The 13,520-nt window shown below is 36.2% G+C and overlaps 1 protein-coding gene across 1 annotated transcript in view; it reads right to left on the bottom strand.

Annotated features, from left to right (window-relative positions):
- Positions 1-13,520, bottom strand: part of dnr1 (E3 ubiquitin-protein ligase defense repressor 1) — a 124,067-nt gene that overhangs the window by 63,819 nt on the left and 46,728 nt on the right. Inside the window, exon 2 of the mRNA XM_090397563.1 lies at positions 13,192-13,382. Within this exon, the coding sequence (XP_090253689.1) occupies positions 13,192-13,382 (191 nt within the window). The remainder of the gene's footprint in view (positions 1-13,191; positions 13,383-13,520) is intronic.

The following is a 13,520-nucleotide window of genomic DNA, read 5'->3' as shown; positions in this document are numbered from 1 at the left end:
CTGCCTCTTGGCAACTCTGATCACGACACTTTCCATGTTTCTTGTTCTAGAGATCTTCCTTCTCTCAGCCTCGTATCTTATAGCAATACAATGGTGCCAATTAAAACGATCTTTGGGTCTCCCAACCGGCACAATTTCTATGACTCTTTTCCATGACCTGATTATTGTTTCTGTTCTCGCAATCAAAGCACTTTCTCTGAACTAATAACAACCTATTCTTGCTGGAATGAGTTCCTTTATTCTCCATTCCACTCAAAATCTTCCCTTATACGGCCTCGGTGTTCCGATACATGTGCCCATGCAATACATGATAAAAATACAGCATACACTAACTGACTCAAGCCTCTCATTCAGCTGTAATACACTTCTGCCCGTACATCTCATGAGAAAAATCTAACACATGCTTTAGATATCAAAGTCAAATGAACTATGCTTGCTTCCTGCTCAACTGCCAAGGCTGTCGGGCAGAATGTTTGTCTCAATATTTCCACCCCCTCTTTCTCTCTCATCGTGATGAAACAATGGCAACATCTTCTAAAGATAAAGACCTCTTGGTATGGGTCTTCTCCAACTCTTTTTAAGCCAAACACCTCTCATTCTCTCCCCTCCTAGAATTTCACATCTGATCTTTCGACAAAAGGACATGGGAAAAAAAAACAAACAAACAAAAAACTACATAGCCTTGATATTGATAAATTCTCCAAGTTCAGGTGTTATCCCTCCAGTTGTATTAAGAGCATGCGCTCAAGAATTAACACTTATCCAAAAGCATGGAAGCAAGCCGAATATAGAAACTATATTATAAAGTTCGGCGATTCCAAGCGTAAGCAAATACCTGGATAGTGCAGCACCTGACCCTTGAAGGTAGTGCAAGCTGAGGCAACTCATGTAAAGGGTGGAGCAAGCTCCGATCACTATTCTTGATATTTACCCATAATGTGAACTTAACTCCTAAGAGCTGTATTTTGTTCAACATTATGAGAGAAGGTCATACCCAGACCGGTTTCGACCTAGTTAATACCAAGTTTGTAGCGAACAGAACTTACATCCCTTCTATGAGAATTGCCAAAGGCTTCAATTCGGCGACATGAACTTATTTAAGTTAAGGGATATTATAGCCCATATTGTTTCTTAGCCGAATAAGAAACTCAAAGAGTTTCATGCCGAATATAGAAACTATATAAAGTTCGGTGACCTTCAAGGGTCAGGTGCTGCACTATCCAGGTATTTGCTTACGCTTGGAATCGCCGAACTTTATATAGTTTCTATATTCGGCATGAAACTCTTTGAGTTTCTTATTCGGCTAAGAAACAATATGGGATATAATATCCCTTAACTTAAATAAGTTCATGTCGCCGAAGTGAAGCCTTTGGCTCTTTATTATTATTAATGGAAGCAAGATTTTATCCAGTATGTTCCTAAAAAAAAAAGTAAATAAAAGTCAGCCATCAAACTATCATTTCACTGTCCTCACCCGAATACTCTTAAAAGTGATGGAGAGGGTTATCAGCAACCAGTTTATTTACTAATTAGAGACCCATCGGTTAATCAGTGATCACCAATATAGATTCTGCCATTCTCGTTCTACAGAAGGCTTCCTCACTAACCTTACCCCCTCTCTGGACCTAGCTCCTGATATTACCAAAGCATTAAATCGACTATGGCATCGCAGGCTATGGTTTAATGGGCCTCGTGATGGATGGTCCTTTCATATGATTTTTATTTTTCAATGAAACCAAGGTACTCCTAGGCTCTGAGCTTTCACATACACTCTTTTTCTTATAAATCAATGATTTTTTTTTCTCAATATCATCAAATCCTATTCATAACTCTGCTGATGCACTCCATTTCTCTTCGTCATTCATAAAACATTGTAGTATTCAGATGACCGAAGCTTCAAGATCGTTTATTAGCCATTCTCAAGAGGACTGAAGGTAATTTAGTGAATTTTGGTGCAATTAAAACATAACCGTCTTATTTCCCAGAAGAAAGACAATGACTCACCCTCCCTCACTTTTGATAAACACCCTTCAAACCATCAAAATCGCTTACTCTGTGTAGGCTGACTTTCACATCTAGCCTATTTCAGCATAAAAACATTACGTCCAAATCCACTCAATCCTAGAAGATTGCTCTCACATCTGAGACAGACAGCTCCTATGGAGGTGAAATATAGCTGCCCGTGATTGTACATGATTATGGAGAAGTGGAGAAATAGTGGCAGCCGGTTCAGAGAAGAGAGCTATTTGCTTAATAGACTCACTGTTTCTCTTTCCAATAGAACTCTGTTTCTGCATTGTCTTTACCATAGATGCGGATCCACTGAACTGGCTGCCACTATTTCTCCACTTCTCTATAATCATGTACTGTTTGTTTCAACGCATACAATCCTCAACTCTTCAAAAAGCACATTAACAGATTTTCCTTTCTGCTCTCTTCTAGGCACTTTCCCGCACTAAGCACTATCGTGTTAGGTTTCGAGACATCTAGTGTGTGTTTGGGGCTGATTTAAATGTAAAACTTCGTAGTTCAGGCGGCATAAACGAAGCCATTTAGTTGAAAAGATCTGGATTCGAATCCCATCTAGGACGAAAAGAATATTTATCACGCATTCGAAACTTGGGTTTTTTTCCTCCCACAAAATATGCAAACCAGCCAGAAGAACCCACGTAATTAAAGTCACGACAGACAATGCAGATTAGCATTAACCGCACTATCAGGTTCTTTAAAAGACAAGTTACTTGGCTGACAAACACGTCAAACAGGAAAAGGAGGATGGGATACTGTAAAGGAAAAAGCATTCACACTTCTAGTTATCCTGGATATTTGTCTATTTCTTTGTTTTTTTCCTACCTCTCACTTGCTAAAATAAGCAAAAGTGACATATTTGTATTATGGCCAGAATATTGAAAAATATGTCAAGTGTTAATTCGCAATGAAAGTGATTATTAAGAATATACAAAATAATTGGCTAATCTTGTAATTGGTATTAAGTGTCACACTGGCCATATTAAAGAATGTGGACTGTGAGGGAATCCTTAGTGAGTTTCATGTCATATAATTTAGAAATGATTTTTCAGTGACGTAACTGATACATCAGTGTTACAGTTAAAAAACAAGGCACCTTTAATGATAAACCCGCAATTCTAGTTAGCAAATGTTTCTTATAAGAAAAGTATTTTGCCCTTACACCACTTTAACAATTTTTCATTATCATAGCTGATATTTACGTACAATTGCAGGCATTCAAATTCATATACTGTGGAACACGATTGTCTAGCTCAGTGGTTCTTAACCGGTGTTCCCCGGAAAGTGAATAGGTGTTCTGCGAGAAGTTATGGAATTTGTCATTTTTAAATTAATTTGTCAGCACAAATTAATTTAATGATGGTTCAATTAATTATCAATTATCAATTATTGATTAATAATAAAAAATCAGCTAAATTACCAATTAATTATTAATTAATGCATTACAAAATAACGACGGTGTTCCGTGAAAATTTCAGAATTTGTGAAGTGTTCCGTCGTCGAAAAAAGTTTGAGAAACACTGCTCTTGCTCTTATCCCCAGCTATTATGTTCACTAATTGCATATTTTATGGTGGATAAGCGAAAGGATTTTTTGTTGGCAATCCTTAAAAAAGATTTCTCGCGTGATTTTACTGCGTTCGAATCTACATCTTTCTACTAGAAGGGCTCCTAGCAACATTACATATATCGATTCTTTTCTGTGTATCTGAGATCAACAGCAATCAAACAATCAATATATTATTAATTTTATAATTCTTATAAATTACTGTAAAATCCATTTATAATTTTGCCTATCACGATTTCTGTGAAAATTTTTGTTTAGACATTTGATATTTTAGTTTTTCAATGTCCATTCTGATGAATAATAAAGTATAAAACAGGGAAATATATCATATGCATGCTATCTACGAAGCCCACGTTTCATATTGTTTTCTAAATATGGGATCGGCAACCATTTCAGACTCGCGGGCCACATTCAACTTTTATTTTTAATAATCTGGCCGCAAGCGTTTGATTAAGAGAAAAAAAATAGTAAGCGCGGTTAGCCTAGTGGCTATGCGCTTCGCAACCATATGCCTGGGGAAGGAATGTCCTAGGTTCGATTCTCGTCGACGACGTGAGGAGCTGAAGGATCTTCCTCAGTCATAGCCGGTCTTGGGCGTGTACAGCAGGGTCCCCCCCCCCCCCCCAGTTTATCTGGGAGGTTTTTCATCTCGCAAGCAGGCAAACTGGTCCCGTGAACACACGCTGCTACAGTGAAAAAATACATCCTCACCCCCAGCGGCAGGTCGGTTGGGGTTGTACTAACAAAAAGTCGCATCAAAATGTAACACGCGGACCCTGCATTGGAAGCGGGATAAACGCAAAGAGGAAGAAGTAGTGAATGAAAAAAATACTTAAGTTATCAATTAAAAAAAAAAACACAGAAATATTTAAAGTACGAGATATAAAACAAGCATGAAAATGAAACTCAATAAAAAATTATCACAAAAACAAAATAACAAAGTTTATGCATCACAATATGTGTCTCCGTGTTTAATGTGACTTTTGTGATTGTTTTCCCTTAGCCAAAAGCATCTATATCCACTTTATAACTTGAGGTGCAAATTCGAATCGAAGCATGCAAATGTTCATCCGTCAGTCAGTCGAGAAGAAAATTTATTTTTTCTAAAACTCATGGCAGAAAATGCTTATTCGCAAATGTATGTGCTTCCAAATGCGACTATCATCTTCTTTGTGAAACTGATTAATACTCCAAATTTGTTTGGTAAGCATCGATAAAATTTTTGGATATTTTCTAACGAAAACGTGTTCTTTAATGTTTCATTGTGTTGTAATTCCAAAATTTCCATCTGTAGTTGGCTTGGTACGTCATCAATGTCAACATTAAAAGTGTTCAGACATAATCGCGTTTCGATGCCATTTTTATGAAAATCAACAAGATTTGTTGCACGGGCGATATCACGAAGTATGGGTATAAAATTATTTTTAATTTATTATTCATATTATAAAATGTATTATTTAAATAATTCAACATACAGGCCACATGCCATGTAAGTATGGTCAACCTTTTATGGGTCACCAAAAATGCACGTTTGGGCCGCCGACCCCAGTTCTAAATCATTCAAATCATTATGAGAAATTTTAAAATCCGAAGTTGCATTTATAAGTTACGTGCCACTTCATAAGGGCTCACTATCACCACATTGATTTTGAAACGTAAAGCTACGAAATCCAGTATAGGAGTGCCTCTAGATTAGGGATGCACAGACCGCGGCCCTCCGTTGATTTGCTGGCGGCCCGCCTCACCGTGTATTATTTTAACTTTAACAAGTTACACGATAGGTAATTTTTAAAAATGGTACATGCGAAAAGCAAAGTGACGTCACGATTGCCTGTCTACTTACGATAATCGGTTAGTAATAATGTTAACAAATTTTATAATTCGTCTATTTGTCATATGAGTATTTTGTTTTCGTAGGTGCGGTTGCTACAATTAATTATCACCCCTAGGAAACGGTAGAAAATAAATTCTACAATGGATAAAGCAGGGAACGCAAACTACATGATGGAAAACGGCAGTTTCAGGATAGCTGGACCGAAAAATATGGTTTTGTGCAGTCGTTTAATAATATCGTGTGCTTGATTTGCAGAAGTGCTGTAGTCATACCAAAAGAATACAATATAAGGAGACACTATGAAAGTCTGCATTCAACATTTTCAAAACTACCTGAAGAACTACGTAAACAAAAGATTTCCATTTTTGAAACGAGAATTGACAGGTCAGCAAGTGATGTTTACAAAACCTATTCAAGATTCGGAAATCGCAACAGAAATAAGTTTTGAAATAGCCTTATAGCAAAAAGGTGCCGACAATTTACAGAGAGATTTCGTTAAAGATTGCCTTGAGATAGCTGCTAAAAAAATTTGTCCTCAATCAGCCAAAAATGTTGAGAAAATTCAGTTAAACAGGATGACTGTGCAAAGAAGAATTACTGCAATGTCGGAAAATGCAAAGGACCCATCAACATCTTATTCAAAGAAATTTGCCTATTTTTCATTAGCTATTGATGAATCAACTGACATTACTTCCACAGCCTAGTTGTTAATATTTGCACATGGAATAACGCAACAGTTTGAGGTAAGTGAGGAGCTGATTGGAATGAGTTCATTGTCAGATCAAACGAAAGGTAATGACATGTTCATTGGGCTTTTGGAACAGTGTTCCAAAATTATCAGGTATCACGACTGACGCAGCTCCTTCCATGATAAGAGCTAATTCTGGATTGGTAACATTATTGAAGCAGCATTTGGGACGGCACGACGATGAGGTGATACAATTCCACTGTATAATCCACTAGGAGAGCTTGTGGCCTAAGAAACTTGGATTTGAACATGTCATGGAAGTTGTGGTTTCAACGATTAATTTTATAAAATCCCGTGACCTTAATCACCGACAATTTAAAAAGTTTCTTGAAGACATTGAAAGTGAATATGGTGACTTAATTTTTTACGCAGAAGTGAGGTGGCTAAGTCGTGGACAAACATTGGAGCGGTTCCTAAATTTAATTGATGAAATTGAAATCTTCATGACTGAATAAAAAAAACGTCCCTGACTTAATACGGATTCGTTGACATTACTAATCATTGAAGTCACGTAAAGTTGGTTACTCAACTTTACGCCCACATTTTGTCTTTTCAGTGCAAGTTAAATCTATTTCAAATCCAACTGAAGTCAGGGAATTACATCCATTTTCCTAATTATAAGAAAGTTTCTGAAAAGTTCAATGTCAACTTCACAACTGTGTATGTTGAAAAGATTGATAACTTTATATCAGCCTTCAAGGACCGGTTTCTGATTTTAAAAAAGTGAAACCGTTGCTAGATTTATTTAGCAATCCTTTTGCCATTTTGCCCGAAAATGCATCCAAATCAGCACAGCTTGAACTCATCGACATTCAAAACGATGAGCCTGCGAAATAAATTTAACGAAGGCAATTTATTAAATTTCTATCGTTGTGTCGATAAAAACAATTATAAATGGTTGCTAGATAATGCATTAAAATGTGCAAGCCTCTTTGGCTCAACATATATTTGTGAACAAACTTTTTCAGTCATGAATATTAACAAATCGAAAAATAGGAACCTCTTGACTGATGAAAATTTAGAATCAATTTTGCGGTTGGCTACTACAAAACTCGAACCAGATATCAAAACAATTGTCAAATCAATGCAATGTCACGCATCAAATTAAACTCACTTACTTTTTATTACCTTTTTTTGTAACAATTATGATAGGTATAAATAAAATAAACAATATATGGTAGATAACGTTCAGCGGCCCTCCTATAAGTAACAGTGGAACTATGCGGCCCTCGGCCTTAACAAGTTTGTACATCCCTGCTCCAGATATGCATATAAAAATAAGACTGACTGAAAAAATTAATTTCAAAACACTGCTAGTAATCTTGTACTACAGGTAATCGAAAAATTAAGTTCCCTATCAGTACAAAAAGTCATTGGAACAATCTGAAAAAGTTAAGAACATTCAGCAAAGATTTCCTCTTGATCTCAGACATACGGTCAGCTTGAAATATCTCTGATTACATCATGATTGATTAATTGCATCGAAATGATCTCGAGAAATAGGTCGATATAAAAGCAGAAACTCAACTTTTGCAATTGCTGTATCGGTGTAAAACCAATGAAAGTAACGAAGTACTCAAGTTGAACTAGTACAATGCGCGAATAAAAACTCGAAAACCAAGGAAAGTTTGTGGTAATAGTAACGAAGTCTTAAGTGTTTGAGGCAAGGAAGTAATTGCAATCATTTGTTTTTAAAAGGTTATGTGGCATGGTTCATGATGCAAGAAATATTTGTAACAGAAGTGTAATATACACGGCTTGATACACAGAGTAAAATATCGAAGGTAACTTATAAGATTTGGAAATGGCTGAAGTTTCTGACGAAGCAACTATGTGGTCAGCGTATTTTGACTATTTCTTGTGAGTTTTCGCAGGTCGGTTTGCCTCTTCAGGGATTATATGCCCCAATTTCATTACGTTCTCATCTCAGGAGAAAAAACATGACAAACCGCATGACCGGCTATTTCACTTTCAGTTTAAGAGCCAAAGGTTCCAAGCAACTTCGACGGTATTCGAATCCAGGTCTTTCCAACAGAATAGAAAGCGTTGCAAAGTGTTTACGACTGTGCCAGGAGTTATTATATTATAATAAAGATATAGTTAATTTATCCATATGACAAATCAAAGAAAATATCGAGCAAGCACATTATAGATCCAACTAACATTCGAGGCTACCATCATAATAAAAATATAAAATACAGTCCGAAAACTTCCATACCAGAAGGCAAACTGTCAGCTTACTTTCAGACAAAAGGAAGGAAGGAACCAAAAGGTCAGGTTATCCAAGGAGATAGCGTTTCTACTCTCCGATCAACAAGCTGTAGTCTTGAATCCAACTATGGCATGATGTTTGTGAAAGGTGGGTGACAATGTTCTTCGTCCGGTGTAAGACTACCATTTTACTTAAGGAAAGCTGAAGTGCTTGAAAAAAAAGTGCCATGTTTTTTCTCTAGAGAAGAATGCAATTACTTAAACAAGATGGGGTACAACGTTTCGTATGTGGGACTGATAAATCATAATCTGTGTTGTTAAGGGAAATTCAGTGATTCTCAAGAATGTCACACAGTAGTAGTGCAAAAAAAGGAACCTAGTGAGAAGCAGCAAATTCGTCACCAGAAATAACAGAAAAATAGTGTTCCGAATCGCTCCAGGTAGCATTGTATATAGTGTGTGTGTATATATAAGGATGTAGTTCTTGGGGAACACTATATATGGAAGACTGGTCATTGATGAATGAAAGAACGTTTGGTTCCGTGGGTTTGAAGTTTTGAAAGGATGTTATAGCAGCTTGTGTTTTCATAAATTCAAAAGAAATGATGAAGCCAATTCAGAAAACATGGCTAGAAAAGCATAAGACAGAGAATACTACCCTATCGGTCCATGAGTGAGAGGTTATCAATTAACAGAATTTCCCTTTTCCGAAAAGCATCAAGAATTTTTTGGTGGACCATCCCCAAATGGGAGAAGAGTATTCTGAAGTTAAATTTGGGATTTATTAGTTAGCAGTTATACAAGTGAGAAAGTGTCTTGAGTTAAAAAAAAACAAAAAAAAACACTAAGTTCTGGGAGACTGAGGAGCCTACGAATGAAATGAGATGTAGATTCATTTTTAAAATTTGATCTTATACGGCCTCGGATTTGGCTGGTAATCACTGTAGAAGCAATTAAGTCCAGCGTTATTGTCCGTTAATTGTGTTCTTCTGTCTGTTTTGTGTGATGAAAAACTGTACCGCACACTTATGTCGTATAAGACTAGCTAATTCATCTTCATTTAAAAATCTGTTATAGAAGTTTTGCTTGCGTTTTAGCTGGGATTCGAACCCAGGTCATTCGAACACCATAGGGAAAATTCGCTTCGTCCAAGTAATGTAATGCTTGGGAATTTCAAAGTTGATCTAATAGAAAAATGGCATCAAACAACTCGGAATGCAATTTGAGGTTAAAATATCTACAAGAGGAAAAAGTGAAGGAGAAAGCTGAATCTTGCAATAATGATTAGAAAAATCTGAAGACAGGGTTCACTAAACCTACGCAGAACCTCACGCAATTCCTTGAAAATATCACGGTTATTGCACAAGTTTCTCCAGACTTTTCAATGGCACCACACTGTCACATCAGTAACAATATAATGTGAAAACTATTGAGAAGTTCATTGACCTTTTCAGGGTACGTATTTTCTGATGCAGATATCTGGTTAATAATGTCATTTTCATTCGGGTTTGTATTTCAAAAAATTACGTGTATATATATCCTTGGCCTTTAAAATGTACTCGTATTACAAACTGGCAGTTTGTAATAAAGTAAAAGCTCATAAAAAGTGCACTGTGTTATGAGTGTTGTCATTATGTTTACCACGATGGATGAGAATAAAGTGATTAAAGGACAAAGATAAATAAGGTATTAGAGGGGATGCCATGAAACACACGTGCAACGAAATCGCGCAAAAGAAACACATCGATAATATGACGGTAGAAGTGTCGTATTGCAAATATGACTATGGAAAGAGTGAACAGCCAACTTCTACGAAGCGAATATTAATATGTAGAGACAAAATCTGAGACAGCTAGAAGCTGTGACATCAAAAAGGTGTAAGAGCAATTTTGAAGATAACTAGTAGGATGATTTTACTTCAATGAAAGTAAATCATTTTACTTACATGTGAAATGGAAGAAGTAATGATAAACAAATACAAATAAAATATTCTATTTATTATCATCTCTCAAGTCAGGAAAAATAATTATTCCTGGAATGAATGCAAGCAGAAAAATGTTTCCCCATAATGGAGGACATTTTTCATACTGTAGCATACAAATTTGTGTTCATATATGCAAGCATTACTTCATTACATATATGAACACAAATTTGTATGTGCTACAGTATGAAAAATGTCCTCCTTCAATATGGGGGAAACATTTTTCTGTACTGAATGGACGAAATTTCGTTCGGTTGGTGCTAAATTATTAATATCGGTTCGAATTGTTAGATTACATTTTTCCAAAAAAAAATTAACTACAGTAATTGAAACTGAACCACATGGGCATATTCATGGTGTCTGGTATGAGTACAACAATTTGTGCTCATCCCTAACATCATTATTAAATTCCAGTCAGCAAGAGTGGAGGTTATTGAAATATATAATCTGACAAGTTTTATCCTTTGTCTCTGAAAATGGTCCAACGAAAAAGAGAGGGATAGCTCAATAAATTATTGTAAGTTTTCCAAATATCAATAAAATCTGTCCAACCAGTTCTAGACTATTTAATTGACTATCTCGGATCCTTTACTTTTCGTATGTGCATAGTAGTAGAAGATTTACACTTTCTCAAGGCATTCACACGTTCTTGCTATATACATGGTAACCATAATTAAAGAGGAGGTGTTCTGGAGGAGCCCTGTAGCGAAAAATGTTTTGGAAAATTCAACCAAACTTGATGTAAGTACACACTCTGGAACACGCGGTTTCGATTTACAGAAGATAAAAAATAGTACAAAATTCTGCCACCTGGGGACATTTGGTACTATAAGCGCGTGGTTTGGGATTAATTAAACAGCAATGGCTAGAAGAGACACAACAAATCAATTTTTGTATAAAAATGTGGTTCAATACATGTACTCCTTTCAGATGTTCTAAGAACTGCTTTCTGTGAATGACATTTTCTACAGCAGAATCCAACAGATCTGTACTGATTTGCCTCACATGCTGCGGTATTGTCTTTTCAGTTGTTAAAATTGAAAAAAGTTGTTAAATCAGGCGAACATGCTATGGGAAATGCACGACTAATCACTGCGTTCTGTGAAGTTCGTAACATTCGCTGTATCTGCAGTCCAATGTCAGGTGGTGCTCCATCCTGCATGATCTTGGTAGAGTCAAAGTACTTCGCTGCTGCAGTTGCAGAACAACAAAGTTGAGCAGCATCTCACGATACCTAGCAGCAAGACGGTGCAAGTCACTGGTCCTGCCGGGCGATGTTCTTCGAAAAAGTATGGACCGATAATAAAGGATGCAGTAAAACCACGCCACACTGTGATTTTCGGTGATTGTAAAGGGACCTGATGGAACACGAGGGTTATTCGCAGCCCAAATGCGGCAAATTGTGTGAGTTAACATAATCATCGGTAAAAAGATGATTGATGTCCTTTTCAGTATTGTGCATAAAGTCTAGATAAGGAATTAGTTTGGGAGAAATAGCATACTTATGGCCCAGTGCATTCAGCTCGTATTCTGTTAGGGGACGAGCTGATAAATTAGCAACCCATTGGATAATTTGGTTTTATTATTCTGCGATCGTTCTAGTAAAGTTGAAAATTTCCGATTAGGATTTATGGCTTTTAAGGGCTGTAGTACTTTCATATTTTGTGTTATTAATAACAACATTTAGTAGGTCAGATTTAATGGATTTAACAGATCAGCTTTCAGCTCCGATGTTTATATAATATTTAAAGCTAATCCCACCCCCCCCTTTTTTTAAACTCGTAACTGGTTAAGCAATACAGAACAGGACTTGAAAATAAATTAGGTTGCTTTTCTAGGGTGGAAATGAACAACGTTTTCTTGTTATCAATAATTTTTCAGTGAACACCACAGAAAATTGTTTAAATGAAATGAGAGAATATACAACAAAGCCTGCAGAAATTCGCAGAAGACTGCGAATGTGGTGCAGAGCCTTCCAAACGAAGGAGAATATATAAGTCGTCTTGTCTTATCAAATGCTAATACTACTCCAGTGTTTAATCAAAAACGAACCGAAAAAGAATAATGTGATGAGTATTCTTTCGGTTTTTCTTTCACTCAAAAATGAGTGAACCAAGAAAACCAATGAATTCGCACTGAGCATTAGGAAACATTTCAAGAATTCTCGAAAGCAAGCAAAAATTAGATTTCTGATTAAATATAATGTATACCAATATATGTAATACAATAATAGCTACTATGGCTAGAATAAGTAATAAGTTATATTTGTAAAACTCAATGAAAACAAAGTTCGATTGATCAATGCATCATCTCTCACTATCCCAGATGATCGTGAGTACACTGGATGTTTTATGACCAGTTCTCAACTGCATATATTCAGTTCAGAATATATGTAGTTGAGAATTGCATTCAGTTCTGATATAAAACTATTCAGCTTCATATCAGAATATTCGATATGCAATTGCCATCTATTGAATCAATATAGGAGAGTTGTTTCAAGTGCTGCTGTCCATTAAAAAGGCAGTTATTTGGGAAATAGATGTTTCCCCCTAATTCCTTAAACCCCCCACCCGAATCTAAGATTACCTATATTAGAAATTTTTATACGTATAAATGCGAATTTATCATATTTTGAATATGGCTTGACTGACTGTAAATTTACCCACTAAGTTTCTACGACCTATTTTACCAGTAGCAGAATTCCAAGCAGTCGCTTTTTTGTAAATAATAATAAAAACTATAACAATACAGCAGTTTCTAAAAAGTATCCCAACATTTTATTTCTTTATACGGTGACAGTAAACTCTAGACTACTGTGATTACCTAGTAATATCCTGGAGTAGTAGATGAGGTGGAACAAAAAATTTAACCCTCAACTGAAGGCGATACGGTGGTGGACCAGACAACTGACGTCGTAGTTGGTTTCTCATATTCAGCCACAATCCTTCTCCGTGTTGTCCTGTGTGCTGAAGTCCAAAATAATCCACTTCAATGATACCCAACATCTGGCATACCTGAAATAGCGAAGATAGATATACGTGATTTTCCTTCGGTATTTAGGTTGTCCCAAGGTCTCAAAATATTTAATTTCAAGCATTCCTCACGAACAATGACATGCAAACATCAGAAAGTATAACACACACAGTCTGTTG

The sequence above is a fragment of the Typopeltis vanoorti genome, chromosome 9 (assembly GCF_054136105.1).
Source record: "Typopeltis vanoorti isolate ZY-2024b chromosome 9, IOZ_Tvanoo_1.0, whole genome shotgun sequence".
Classification (NCBI taxonomy): domain Eukaryota; kingdom Metazoa; phylum Arthropoda; class Arachnida; order Uropygi; family Thelyphonidae; genus Typopeltis; species Typopeltis vanoorti.
The sequence above is the reverse complement of the archived record's forward strand: the minus strand, read 5'-3'. Positions and strand labels throughout refer to the sequence as shown.